The following is a 14,553-nucleotide window of genomic DNA, read 5'->3' as shown; positions in this document are numbered from 1 at the left end:
ATATTTAATGACTAAAAGAAAATAACTACTTTAATGACTAAAAGAAAATAACTACTACAATGAATGAATATAACTTTACTGCTAGGCAATAGTCATGGTAGTTCAGCCACCAAAAAAACAAAAGTTCCTTCGTCTCTCTCAGGTTATGGAAACTCAAGGCCCTCAAACCATTTAGTATTTTTGAAACACTTTAGTTTTAGGTACTGCAAAAATGCATTTATCACGCATTTACTCTTATGTAACAAGACATTAACAAAGGCCTCTTGTGGTCTTCATAACATAAAAAAATACCAGGAGATACTTTATTTATCCCTGTGCAGTGTGGAATATTGACAAGATTTTTATGGTAAAGAGACTAGTTAACATGAAGGATTAACAGGTCTTTTAACTAATTATGTAATATCAAGAGAAATGTGCCTCAGTTAAGCCACCTCAGACCCCTCCAAAGTGAAGTTTTATTAGTGGGTCACATTGCAGAGATGAATAAACACTTTACTGATGCCTTTAAAGTGTTATGAAGAACCAAAGAAGTGTATGTTTAGGTATTGTTACATAAAAGTAAACAAATACCTGAGGCATTTTTTGCAGTACATAAATTGTGTTAACAAGTGTTATCAGCATTTCAGGAGGGAATCTGTTTTTTTTTTCCCCTCTTACCTGGGCACACCTTCCAAGCTCAGTTGTGTTCAAATGCTGAAATATTTTCAGGGCTAATTCATATGGCAAATCCATGTCAAAAAATGGTATCTCATTAATTTCATTCTGTGGGGAGAGGAGCAAAGAGATAAAAAAATATTGAATATGAATATCTTTCCATTGGCTTCCAGTTAAGCACAAAACAGATTTCAAAATCCACCTTCTGATATATAAAACCTTAACAACCCCAAAACTTTGGTTACTTTCCAAACTTATTGTTTCTTACAAACCACAGCAAACGTTAACATCAAGATGCCAACCTAAAGATTTCAAGGATTAATAAAATAACAGTGGGAGGTTGAGCTTTTACTTATAGGACCCCACAGCTGTGGAACGATCTGCCTGCTTATTCACCTTACCTTGGATGATTTTATTACAGTGACAGACGGTTGTCAGGTAGCTAAACAAGCAAAGTTCGCTTGTCTGTTCTAAGTCAAACGGTTTTATTTCCTCAAGGAAAGCTGCCAAAACTGAGTTTTTATTTTCTCTTGTGGGTTTACCTTAAGAGTGTTTATTATAAAATAACACACACATTGCAAAGATAAACACAAGTATAACAAATTACCAAATTAAACAAAATTTGATGCAAATACAGTCACCATTCTATAAGGTGGGAAAGCTGGTCCATTTCCCACCTCAGTACCATACTAAGAACTCCTGCCTAGCCTACCATACTTTGTTCTTCACAATAATCAGGGTCTCTTCTTTTGGACAGTTGAGTTCTTGCTTTCTACCTGTCCTCCAAGCTTATATGGCTAACAAGCCAAGGGTCAGCTGTAAACCCTTTTCTCTAGGGTCAACCTCTGTGGTCAGGGAGTGTTTCATTTGCTCCATGGACACAAAACTAGAGATTTCTATAACAGGGTAAAGTGTTCCTGCACTCCCTTTAATGTGCCTACAGTCCTGGTCTCCTGGTCCTGCCTAAGCACATTCCCCACTACATTCTCCTTTGACTGAAGCTGGCCTTATCTTCTCCTATCACTGTTTTTTCTACATAAGAGTTTGATTTATCCTCCATTCATACATGTTGCTTAATTCATTACAACCAAGTTTCCTAATTTCTGCCAGTGGGAGAGAGGTTGAGGCAATGTATGCAATCGTGGACCATTTTATTATCCAATTACTTTAGCGTGAACTACAAACTGAGTAGATTTATTGGGTTTTTATTGTAGAGAAAAGCCAAGCAAAATGACACCTTTTATTGGCTAACTAGAAAGATTACAATATGCAAGCTTTCGAGGCAACTCAGGCCCCTTCTTCAGGCAAGATGTAATCTTTTATTGTAACATATATTACAGATATATTATAGATAAAGAATCTATCTATCTATCTATCTATTTCTGGTTTACAGTAGTTAAAAAGCTGACATTTGGCAGGATGGTCCATCTAGGCCAGTACCAACAACACTTATTTCTGTAGGACAATTTCATAAAAACTAAGTGCTTCACAAGATGTCAAAGATAAAGCTACAAAAACAGAAAAACAAATAAGATTAGGCAAGAATATTAATGAATAAGTAACCAAGAAATATAAATCTATATGATCTGATAACTAAGTATCTACTATAGATAAACAAATTACCCTCAAAATCTCAACAACACTTTGACTGACTTGATTGAAATTTGGTGACATTACAGAAAAAAAAGATCATTAGCCACCCCGTTCTTTAATTCCTTGCTATCTAAAGGTAATAAAGCTGTAGTGATTGGTGTATTCTTAGGCAGCACATCCTTTTTCCGACACATCTGTGATCATGTGGAGAAATGGGGCTTGCAGCTCATATGCAGGAATGCTGAAAGCAAAATGAGAGCCATTGACTAAGCAGAGGCTGTACAGAAATGGGGCAGATGGTGAGAGAAAAGGGGATAATGCCCAGCACAGGAAAAAAAGATGAGGTGGCGAGGAAGATGAGATGTGGACAAAGGAAAGTCTGGCGCAGCTCAGAGAGGCCGTGGTCAACAAGTGGCTTCCTTGGGTACAAACATCCATCCATCCATCCATTTTCCAACCTGCTGATTCCGAACACAGGGTCACGGGGGTCTGCTGGAGCCAATCCCAGCCAACACAGGGCACAAGGCAGGAACCAATCCTGGGCAAGGTGCCAACCCACCGCAGGACACACACAAACACACCCACACACCAAGCACACACTAGGGCCAATTTAGAATCGCCAATCCACCTAACCTGCATGTCTTTGGACTGTGGGAGGAAACCGGAGCGCCCGGAGGAAACCCACGCAGACACTCTTTTGGCTTCTTCTTACTCCTTGCAATGTGGTATAAGATTGGACTGACAAGAGCTTTCATATACTGTGTAAAAACTTCAAAGGACGGGGTTGGGGCAAGGGTGGCTTTGTGATAAAATACATGCAAACCTGTGGAGAATTAAGGTGTCCCCTTCGAGGTCAGACCATGATGTACCACTACACTCCGGTTCGTAAAGGAGAAGCAGAGAACTGCCAGGACAACAGACTGGCCCACTTGGGTAGAACAATAGCCAGGAGCAATGGAATGCCTTAAGTTTAAATGATTGTGCAGCTCAGTAAAGGGGTCCCCCACAGGCAGAACACAGAGGAGGTGGACACTGTACATAATCCTCCATATTATTTCTTTTCAGCTGTTCATTTCTGTATAATACTGACAACATTCAGTTCATTCCACTAGCCATGTAAATGAAACAGCAATGTTGTATGTAATGTTAAAAAAAAAGTAAGCCATGATTCAGTGTGTGTTGCTTTTGATGCAAACCCACTAAAACTTTGTATTAACTGTACTGTAACTGTACAAGATTGCAGATCAAAGTGTTACACTCAAATATGATTGAAGCTACCATTTTGAAAGGATGTGTTGCAGGGTGAAATTATATTTACACCCAAAATTGCAATTCTTCTTACTAATTACTTGCATGAATTTAAACAAATACAGCCGTCCTCTAAAACTGTATTTTGTAATGACCATCAACAAAAGCCAAGTCACTAGGAAAAGCAGGAATTGATCCACGGCCGGAATGCTTTAATTATGTGCAATTTATACAGTGCATCCGGAAAGTATTCACAGCGCATCACTTTTTCCACATTTTGTTATGTTACAGCCTTATTCCAAAATGGATTAAATTCATTTTTTTCCTCAGAATTCTACACACAACACCCCATAATGACAACGTGAAAAAAGTTTACTTGAGATTTTTGCAAATTTTTAAAAATAAAAAAATTGAGAAAGCACATGTACATAAGTATTCACAGCCTTTGCCATGAAGCTCAAAATTGAGCTCAGGCGCATCCTGTTTCCCCTGATCATCCTTGAGATGTTTCTGCAGCTTAATTGCAGTCTACCCGTGTTAAATTCAGTTGGTTGGACATGATTTGGAAAGGCACACACCTGTCTACATAAGGTCCCACAGTTGATAGTTCATGTCAGAGCACAAACCAAGCATGAAGTCAAAGGAATTGTCTGTAGACCTCCGAGACAGGATTGTCTCGAGGCACAAATCTGGGGAAGGTTACAGAAAAATTTCTGCTGCTTTGAAGGTCCCAATGAGCACCGTGGCCTCCATCATCCGTAAGTGGAAGAAGTTCGAAACCACCAGGACTCTTCCTAGAGCTGGCCGGCCATCTAAACTGAGCGATCGGGGGAGAAGGGCCTTAGTCAGGGAGGTGACCGAGAACCCAATGGTCACTCTGTCAGAGCTCCAGAGGTCCTCTGTGGAGAGAGGAGAACCTTTCAGAGGGACAACCATCTCTGCAGCAATCCACCAATCAGGCCTGTATGGTAGAGTGGCCAGACGGAAGCCACTCCTTAGTAAAAGGCACATGGCAGCCCACCTGGAGTTTGCCAAAAGGCACCTGAAGGACTCTCAGACCATGAGAAAGAAAATTCTCTGGTCTGAAGAGACAAAGATTGAACTCTTGTCTGTGAATGCCAGGCGTCACGTTTGGAGGAAACCAGGCACTGCTCATCACCAGGCCAATACCATCCCTACAGTGAAGCATGGTGGTGGCAGCATCATGCTGTGGGGATGTTTTTCAGTGGCAGGGACTGGGAGACTAGTCAGGATAAAGGGAAAGATGACTGCAGCAATGTACAGAGACATCCTGGATGAAAACCTGCTCCAGAGCGCTCTTGACCTCAGACTGGGGCGACAGTTCATCTTTCAGCAGGACAACGACCCTAAGCACACAGCCAAGATATCAAAGGAGTGGCTTCAGGACAACTCTGTGAATGTCCTTGAGTGGCCCAGCCAGAGCCCAGACTTGAATCCGATTTTAAGATCTCTCCAGAGATGTTCAATGGCTGTGCACCGACGCTTCCCATCCAACCTAATAGAGCATGAGAGGTGCTGCAAAGAGGAATGGGCGAAACTGGCCAAGGATAGGTGTGCCAAGCTTGTGGCATCATATTCAAAAAGACTTGAGGCTGTAATTGCTGCCAAAGGTGCATCGACAAAGCATTGAGCAAAGGCTGTGAATACTTATGTACATGTGCTTTTTCACTTTTTTTATTTTTAATAAATTTGCAAAAATCTCAGGTAAACTTTTTTCACGTTGTCATTATGGGGTGTTGTGTGTAGAATTCTGAGGAAAAAAATGAATTTAATCCATTTTGGAATAAGGCTGTAACATAACAAAATGTGGAAAAAGTAATGCGCTGTGAATACTTTCCGGATGCACTGTAAGTAAATGAATAAAGTATACCGAAAAGTACTTAGTTACACAGTTCTGATATAACCCGCAACACTATAACTGACACCCATTTCTCAGTAGACTTCCTGGGTGAAGCTGGGCCATCATTCATGAGGCAGGAAAGCCACAATCTCAGGGTAAGATGCTGGCTCACTGGCCATTTCAGAACTGCCAATTCGCTACCAAATAAATGCCAGGTAATGTTTTCATTCAAGAACACAACAGACCAACAATAATACCAACTGTACCACCATCACACTCTTATGGGTTCTGATCACAGGCAAAAATAAAATTTTGTTTGGCTAATGCAACCATAAATATGTACGTACTTATTTAAAAGTTCTAAACGTGTCTATTAAAATAGCCGAAAACCAAATTAGTGAATTTTTACTACAATGCAAGGAGAAACACTGAATAGTTCGGGAAACCAACAGGGTAGAATGGCAGGTGCCACGAATAAAATGCACTTAACCTGTATGTGTGTGATACAAACTAGAACAGTTTTAAACGGCTGCAAGGCCAAAACCAGAACCAATCAACCCTGGGCGGGACGTCACGGAAGCCCATCGTTGAGTACAATTACCGTACTAACTGGAGAACAACGTAGAGTATGGCCGGGGTAGCGCTGGGAGTTGTCTGCTCTCAGTGTTAGCTAACTTAATGTTTATATAGGGCTTTCATTAACAGAGGTTAAGGACACTTTGTTTTATTTTTAAATAAAAAGCGACACAGCGTATTCTCTAATGAACATGTGTTAGTTCTTGCATTACCAAGTCTTGGATTAACCGATCCAGCAAACGCTCTTCCCGCGGCGCTTTCCGCAGATGTTGCGGTCGATCTCCGTGTGGGTACCACCTCTTTTTCGGGGGTCTGTCGGGCAACGAGACCGTTCCCGTCTTTGCGTCTGTAGTTTGTTCATTAACGAGCTCCGACTCATGTTTAAATTTTCTGTTTGTTTTCAACACCTCAGGACGAGTACTTTCTTGAAACCGTCGTGCCTCTTTCCGGCCGATACCGATAGCACTCCGCTGCACCGCTAGTTCTTTCTTCCACTGCTCTCTGAATTGTTCCAACTCCATTGCGCACGGCGCCGCAAATATTTATTTACAGCACATCCATAACAGATGGGGAGTCAAGAAGTGATGCACCGCCTTTTCCGTCACCAAAAGCGTCCGGCGGGGAAACGCGTTGATATACAATTCGAAGTGAAATTGGCAGCACATGAACTTGGATACGGTACGGATTTTTGCGATAAGTACAAGGCTGCTGTAGAAAAATTATTATTATTATTATTTTTTTCTTTTGACAGTGAGTGGCTACCAGATGAATCACGGATAGGCATTTCCGAAGCTTGACGGAGCCCGTCTGCAATAAGACCATCTGGCACACCTGGGATAAACTATCGATAGATGGCAGAAGTAATGCAAGAAAATCTGGTCGTCTACTTCATCACAAATTATAGTCGAAGAAACCGGGAAAAGTTTGGTTTTGCTATGCAATCTAATAGTATGTATTTACCGTTTTTAATGATTGACTTTTTTAAGCATACTGATGTGTGACGCGTGTCTTTGCAAGCGGATTGCCTCTTGTGTTGTGCGTACATGAGGAGCATGCGCACAATCGCTGAACTTTGAACGGATAGCTTCAACGATTGTGCAGATCAATTAAACCTACTGTAGAAGTAACAACTGTGCATTAAAGGACTACTCGTTTTTTTTTTCAGCTTGCGGATGGCTTTATTGTGAGGGGAATGTTCTCCCCGATCCAATAGCTGATTTACGATTTTTGCTGAATTGTAATTAATCTTCTTTTGGGTGGCAAGATGGTCTGCGCCGCGATCTCAGACCTTCAGGAGACTGGTTTCTAAGATATACACTGACAAAGGCATGTTAAGTTAAAATAAAAAAAAAAGATGTACATTGGTTGCACATGATAGCATTATTTCAATCAAAGTTAATTAAAATTATGCTTAATACACTTCATCAATCCGTACTTCAACAACGTAATACGGTATTTTATGTGAAATTAACATTTTTCATGTATTGTTAAATTAACTACAGTATATTATGTTAAACCAGGAATACTCGTGTCAATAAAACATTTTTTACCCTTTTTGTATTAAAAAATACACATCACAGAGTTATTAAGCTATTTAGTTAGTCTGTTATACTTGATTCGTTATCATTTTTACAAACTTTTTATAAAGATCATGGAAATGATTTGTGCATGAAAGTGTATATTGAATGTAAGTTGAATACATTAACTATAATATTGATATACTATCTATTTCAACACAAGTAGTTAAAATATAGGACGCTTGTATATTTATTTTAGGATTAATAATTCTATTGTATTGGAAGCAATGGAGAAGATGCTTTTGTAGTGTATGTTAGATAACAAATTTGCCAGCGTATCACAAAGAAAGGGCCATAAATTAGTTTCCAGTACCACACACAAAACCCATGACATACACATATGGAAAAAAATGACTTTACTGAAAGTCTTTAACTTTCTTTCTTGGGCACAATGTAACAAAGAGGGCGAGTCTTTATGCAAATATAGGAAGGTCAAGTAAATCTAGTTTAACTGTTTATTTCTACATGATTTGTGTTAATATCACATCTAAGAGAATATGTCAAGGTTTTCGAAAAAGCTATGTAATATCAACAAAGGTGACTATTGTAAATAAAGTGAACAGCGTCACTGGATCATTTTCGTTGAGTGTGTCTGGATTTTGCATGTGCTCTTTGTATGCACGTTGGTTATCTCCGATTTACCTCATTCATCCTAAATAAGCGCATATTTGCTTAATTAGTGAAACTAACGTGTGCATAGCTATACTCGGGTTCATACTAATGAAACATGTGGATCTACAGTCCTAAAATTAAATGCAACCTCTTTCCGTGGCTCTTTTAGTTAGTTTGATAGCATGTAAAGGACTGCTTGCCATTGCTGCACTAGATAGACTTCCTTTTGCGACTACACAGGCTTGCTTGTGTTTTTATAGACACACCTGCCACTGGCTCTAAAGCTGCTCGTTTGCATGATGGAATGCGGTATTACAATATTATATACAGTACTGGCAGAACACATGGACTGCACAGTCCTCAAATTAAAGGGAATTGAAAAGGGTGAAGACCAGCAATATATTATTAAGCATGAACATATATGCACCAAGTCCTAGGGGAGAAGAGACTGTCATGGACAATGAAATGGTGCTTTATCAAGTAATGATTCAACAAAGAACCACGCAACCCTTTAAAGAACCATATGTAAAACTGTAAATGTATAAAGAAAGTTCTATCAGTCTCTTGTTTAAAGTGCCATTAAAGAACCATTATTTTAAAGAATGAGGACTGTAAGTGTTACATCAGGCCGTGACAATTATAAATAAAAAAGCATCCCTGGAATTAGCTTGAAGGTGTATCTTTCACGGTTATATTTATTACTGTTCTTATTGTTTTTCGAAGCCGTTTATTGCAGATCAGGGTCAAAAGGGATCCGAACCGAATCTCAGCAGCTTCGGGGGCAAGGCGGTTAACATCTCTAAATCTGAAGTCCTCAACCAACCTAATAGAAAAAAAAATCTGTTTTCGTACAGCGAAAAACGCAGCCGAGTGTACAAACGGGTACTGTAAGCGGGCCTGGAACTCGGCCATAACCACTGCATATGAAACATTATCACCATTGTTATGTAAAGGGTTTTTTATTAAAATCCCAATGTATAAATGAGAAATTAGTCAAATGAATATGTGAAGTTTACAGGGATTTTAAATTAGTATTGATGTCTTTATGAAAGGAAACGGCTTTGGCGAAAATGCATTGCTTCTTTTATACTGCATATCGATTTTCAACGTGTATTTTTTGTATTGGATTTAAATAAAGACGAAATGACAGGATATAAACAAGCATGAAATTTTTGTGAGCATTATGTGCAAAATATTGTAAACGTTTCTGAGGAAAATGTACCTTAAATACCGGAGACGCACAATAATAATAAACCTCAACCTCAAGACTTATGATTTCAGTATAAGTATATAGAAGTAACGAGATTTTTATATTGTAGTTTAATACTGGGCTGAGAAACCAGGCGTTGTTGAAAAAATGTGTTAACATATTGAGATTAAATTTTAGAATAACATTTTATTGAAATTGTGCTAAGAGAAACTTGAAAATTTGAAATAATTTTTGAGAAGACATCCAAACCTGTCCCATAAAACGATCACTTTTTTATATAATTAACCGTAAACATTAATTCCAGGAGAAGACGAGTAAATTAATGCTGTTAAATAATCATGACTAGCAGCCAAATCGTGAAACTAAGAACTGATTTGCAAAGACCCTGCAGCAAGTGTGTTAAGACTTCTTTTCCTTTGGTAAACGCAGTGCTTCTCATTAATTTAGAAGCATCGCTGGTGTGATACACGTGCGGGTATGGAGCAGTACGCCTAGAAACAAAAAAAAGCTCGCATTGAAAAACGAGTAGAGAGAACCATTAGGTTACTGTGCGGAGTTCGACATCGAAGTTCAGGCAGATAAGCCATAAAAATATAGTAATTGCATTTGTAGAGTGACAACCGTATTATATATTTACATCCTATCCCAAGCCATTAATAAATTGTTCAGAATATTAAGTTATAATATAGCCTAAATAACGCTTACATAAACTCGTTTAAAACTTTTATGAAAAAAAACTACAGAAGTTCCATTAACGATATTGAAATGTCAGAAAACGTGGCGCACGATCCTTGTTGGGTTAGGCTCCAGCTCCCCCGCCTTCCTGCTGTGGATATGTGGGCTTTATTAAGTGGATGGATAGATGGAAAGCGAACTTTTCATTTATAACTAACTTCATCAAACAGAGGTTTTTGTGTATCACATATTTTGTCACGATGGTGTTTGTGTAGTTTTACAAAGGTTTACTCAGACCACCGCATCCCTGCTTGGACAGGCTGCACATTCACGACGCGGTTGTGCGCGCTCGCTGGAGGTTGCGAGCAATTTAGCTACCGAGGAACTATCCGACGTGTAAAAGAGGAACATACCGTAAACAAACTAAACAAGTTGAAGTAACCTTTCTCAAGATGAATTTGTAGTACTAGGGTGTTGTACCGTGTTAGCCATTATGAATGTAGAGAAAAGCCAAGCAAAATGACACCTTTTATTGGCTAACAAAAAATATTACAATATGCAAGCTTTCGAGGCAACTCAGGCCCCTTCAAGCTTGCATATTGTAATCTTTTTAGTTAGCCAATAAAAGGTGTCATTTTGCTTGGCTTTTCTCTACATTCAAGATGAATTTAAAATAGTAAAGTAATCCGTAATTTATGTAGTACAGGATGTTTCTCTTAAAGTAGGTGACGTTAATTGTGTCCGTTGTCTATATTTAACACATTTACTTTAGCTGTGGCATTAAAGGGAGCTGTGAGAGTCAACCCTTAATCGGATATTTATTTTAGTAATAGAGTGTATCCGTTAGGTGGCCAGGCCCTCAAACTCCGCCTCTTGGTTGTTTAACGAGAGAAGCTACAGGTAGCTCTTTTTCATACACACGGGACCGGTCACCTGATGCGCGAAGGAAACATTACAGAGCTGGGGCAAACTATCGTAACACACTATGATCTGTTTCAACATGGGTAAATAATAATAATAATAATAATAATGCGTTACTTATACAGCGCGTTTTCCGTGTAGATAGTCAATTTCGAATTCAAAACAAAGCAGCTGACTTTACCGTTTACGCGTGGCACTTGGTTCGTTATCTGCTTTCATCCACAACACAGTGTCCAGAGAGGATCTAGCATCCTGTCCAGGATTTGTACCTGCCTTGCCCTCTAAACAGGCTCGGGGAGTTAGTGGATTCTTATGTATGTGATGGATGGTTCACATAATGGGCAAATTAGTTTACGTCATTCCGTTCTTCAAACTGTAGTCGGCGGGTATTATCCATATACTTATAAGTTATTTTATATATGATGAACTAAATAATGCTGTTTAGGCCGTGGGTTTTCCAATCCCTATTTATTTATTTACTGCTGGACGAAGTTTACAGACACTTCTCCATCAGACGTCTTGTCCCCCAACTCCACTCTCTCGCCTTTTTATATTCTGTTCCTATAGCCTACAAAATGAACACATTTGCAGCTTCCCAGGGAGAAAAAAACAACAAATCACATTCGAAATAACTCAGTTGTTCAATACTGATTACACTGGTCAACAAGCATTTTGCTACTGGGATTCTTTCACCTGTACTGTAACAAATTTCACTTGCGGACTCCAAATCTGAAAACCGTTTTCGTCCTTCACGTCCCATTTTTTAGTTATGATGTTCCAAGTCTTGGACAAATAGGGTGACTGGACAGTAAAGGCGATGCGGTTCAACATTTAAGAAATAAGTTTGGTCTCGAGAAAAGTGAAGCCAAAATTAAGGAAGGTGTTTTTGTTGGCCCTGAAATACGTGAACTGATGCTTGACAATGAGTTCAAAAGGAAACTGAAGCCAACTGAATCAGCACCCTCATTCGTGCAGGTTGTCCAGCATTTTCTTGACAGTCACAGTGCAGAGAATTATACTGAGCTTGTGGAGAATACAGTATGCTGAAAATATATTAGCTTACGGGAGCCAGAATGTCACTGAAGATGCATTTTTTACATTCTCATCTCGACTTTTTCCACCAAATCTAAGCGATGTCAGAGATGAGCATGGGGAAAGATTTCATCAAAATATAAAGGTGATGGAAAACTGATATCGGGGAAAATTCACTCCGAGCATGATGGGTGACTACTGTTGGTTCTTCCAAAGAGAGACGGATGTTCAAGCGCAAAAGCGAGTACCTCCAACATTTTTGGGCACCCTGACCTCACTTTTATATTGAGGTAAATTGACATAAATATGCTTTAACGTGTCTCTGGTATCGTCTTCTGGTTTGTTTTCAGAATAAACACATCAAAACAATTTTGGTGGAACATAGTCCAAACTCCAGATATCGTGTTGATATATTATATTGATATTCAAAAGTGTCAAAACCTCAATGATGTGTATTTCAAAAACCTGACGTGCTAGCTTAATTCCGATTTCATAAATGAAATCAGTGTAAAAACTTAATAAAAGAGATGCTCTGAAGTTCCCAGAAGCAAACAAAAAATATTTTTTTGTAGACCAGTGTTATTTTACTGTACTTTATAGGTGTGGTAGTGATATAAAGTACTGTATAATTATTTCACGTACTGTCAAGTGCGTGCCGTGACTCTAATTTTGAGGAGTACTCATTGTTGGTTACTAACAAATTCCTTATATCCTGCTTTAACTGGAATAAAGTACAGATTTACAAATATAACAGATAAAGTATAAGGCAAACTAATACGCCATAAAATGCAAATATCATGCTCAAAATAAAACAACCCTGACACTTTTGTATAGAATTAAAGATTTATAGTATTCATTAGTAAATTTAATAGTATCTTTAATTTTTTTGAATAAATTATTCACTTGTAACAGGTACCTTTTTATGTTCAATAAGTTTAGTTAGTCTTTAGGTTTCCTTTTTAGGTGTTCCAATAATTTTTTTAAACATGTTTTCTCCGTCCAAGTCCTAGCACTGACTTTTAAATGCTTTTGCACGATGTCTGAACTTTTAGAGGTTGAATTAGTAAATCTTTAATTTATGCTTTCCGTTCTGCTCGCTTTGCGGCGTTGATTCCCTTTACAGTCCGCAGATGAGAAATAGGATAAAGATGAACCCGTAAAAGAAAATACAAGCCAAGAGCAGACATTAAAGTGTTAATCGGGAATGAATTTTTGTAATACTTTAAACTGCACCCTAGTATCAGTGTTTTTACTGGACGGGAATAATTCGGAATGAAATTCTTCTACATCTAGAATTTTATTTTAAGCGTCTCCTCACTTTTCATACTGTTTTTTTCCCTATCCCCGAAGGGTCTTGCACTTTGGTTGTAAGATTAGCAGCTCATTTTCTCTCAAGTAACAGTCCACGGACGATGCATAAAAAATAACGTTTAAGAACTGCGTTAATTCAAAGATTAGCAGATTTTGAGAACGTCGAAATCTGAGGAGTTTTGGTTAGCCAGTTTAATATATGGGCGTGGTTAACTGTTCGGCTTATATAGAACCGTTCAGTATGGACGTTAACAGTGACAGACCAATCAGTTTACTTAGTACTCTTGCTAAAACCATTGAGAAAGTAATACTGGAAAGACTTCAAAAATATACAGAACAGCTACAAATAATCAATGAAGAACAACATGGCTTCAGAACTGGACACAGCACCACTCATCAACTCCTGAGAGTAGTGGAATACATCACTGAAGGCTTCAACACTAATAGATCCACCGGGGCAATCTTCCTTGATGTATCCAAAGCATTTGATAAAGTGTGGCACAAAGGCCTTCTCTACAAAATGATTAATTTAGGTATTCCAAATTACCTAGTTTACCTCACAGCCTCTTTTCTTAAAGGAAGAAAATTCCAGATAAAGTTAAATGGCATCAGGTCATCACTCAAGAAAATAACTGCCGGTGTCCCTCAAGGCTCACTACTTTCACCAATCCTCTTCAACATCTTTATAAGTGATATGCCAAAGACAAGTAGCACAACACTTGCTCAATATGCAGATGATACTGCAGTACTCTGCAAATCCACCCAATCTTGGGTTGTCACAAAAAGACTACAAGAGGCAGTCACAACCCTGGAGCAATGGTTTCAAACATGGAGAATCAGCATCAACCCAGAAAAAAGCACTGCAATCCTCTTTAGCAGAAGGCATAACCCACGGCCTGGTACCATAACAATGTTTGGTCGTCCCATTTTATGGCAAAATACAGCAAAATACCTGGGAGTTATATTAGACATAACGTGGAGAAACCACATCACTGAAAGTATATCAGCAAGAAGATCACTCGGCCAACTGTACCCACTAATGAATAGAAAAAGTAACCTGAACACTACAAACAAAATACTTCTGTACAGAAGCATCATCAGAGCTCAGTTACTGTATGCAGCACCAGTATGGGGATACGCTTCCAATGTACTCATCCGTCAAATTCAGTGCCTCCAAAACAAAGCTCTAAGAATGGCACTCAATGCACCATGGTATGTAACCAACGACTTGATTCATCAATACACCAAATCCCTGTCGATTCAACAGTTAATTCAGAAGAGTT

The 14,553-nt window shown here is 38.8% G+C and overlaps 1 protein-coding gene across 1 annotated transcript in view; it reads right to left on the bottom strand.

Moving 5' to 3' along the window:
- The window catches only part of fbxw8 (F-box and WD repeat domain containing 8), a 73,823-nt gene extending 67,278 nt beyond the window's left edge, over positions 1-6,545 (bottom strand). The window contains exons 1-2 of the mRNA XM_028824534.2: positions 6,145-6,545; positions 658-762 (exon numbers count right to left, since the gene is read on the bottom strand). Of these exons, the coding sequence (XP_028680367.2) occupies positions 658-762; positions 6,145-6,453 (414 nt within the window). The 5' untranslated portion in view covers positions 6,454-6,545. The remainder of the gene's footprint in view (positions 1-657; positions 763-6,144) is intronic.
- Positions 6,546-14,553: the final 8,008 nt, after the last annotated feature.

This window comes from Erpetoichthys calabaricus, chromosome 18 (genome assembly GCF_900747795.2).
Source record: "Erpetoichthys calabaricus chromosome 18, fErpCal1.3, whole genome shotgun sequence".
NCBI classification, from domain to species: domain Eukaryota; kingdom Metazoa; phylum Chordata; class Cladistia; order Polypteriformes; family Polypteridae; genus Erpetoichthys; species Erpetoichthys calabaricus.
This window is presented reverse-complemented; position numbering and strand designations above follow the sequence as displayed.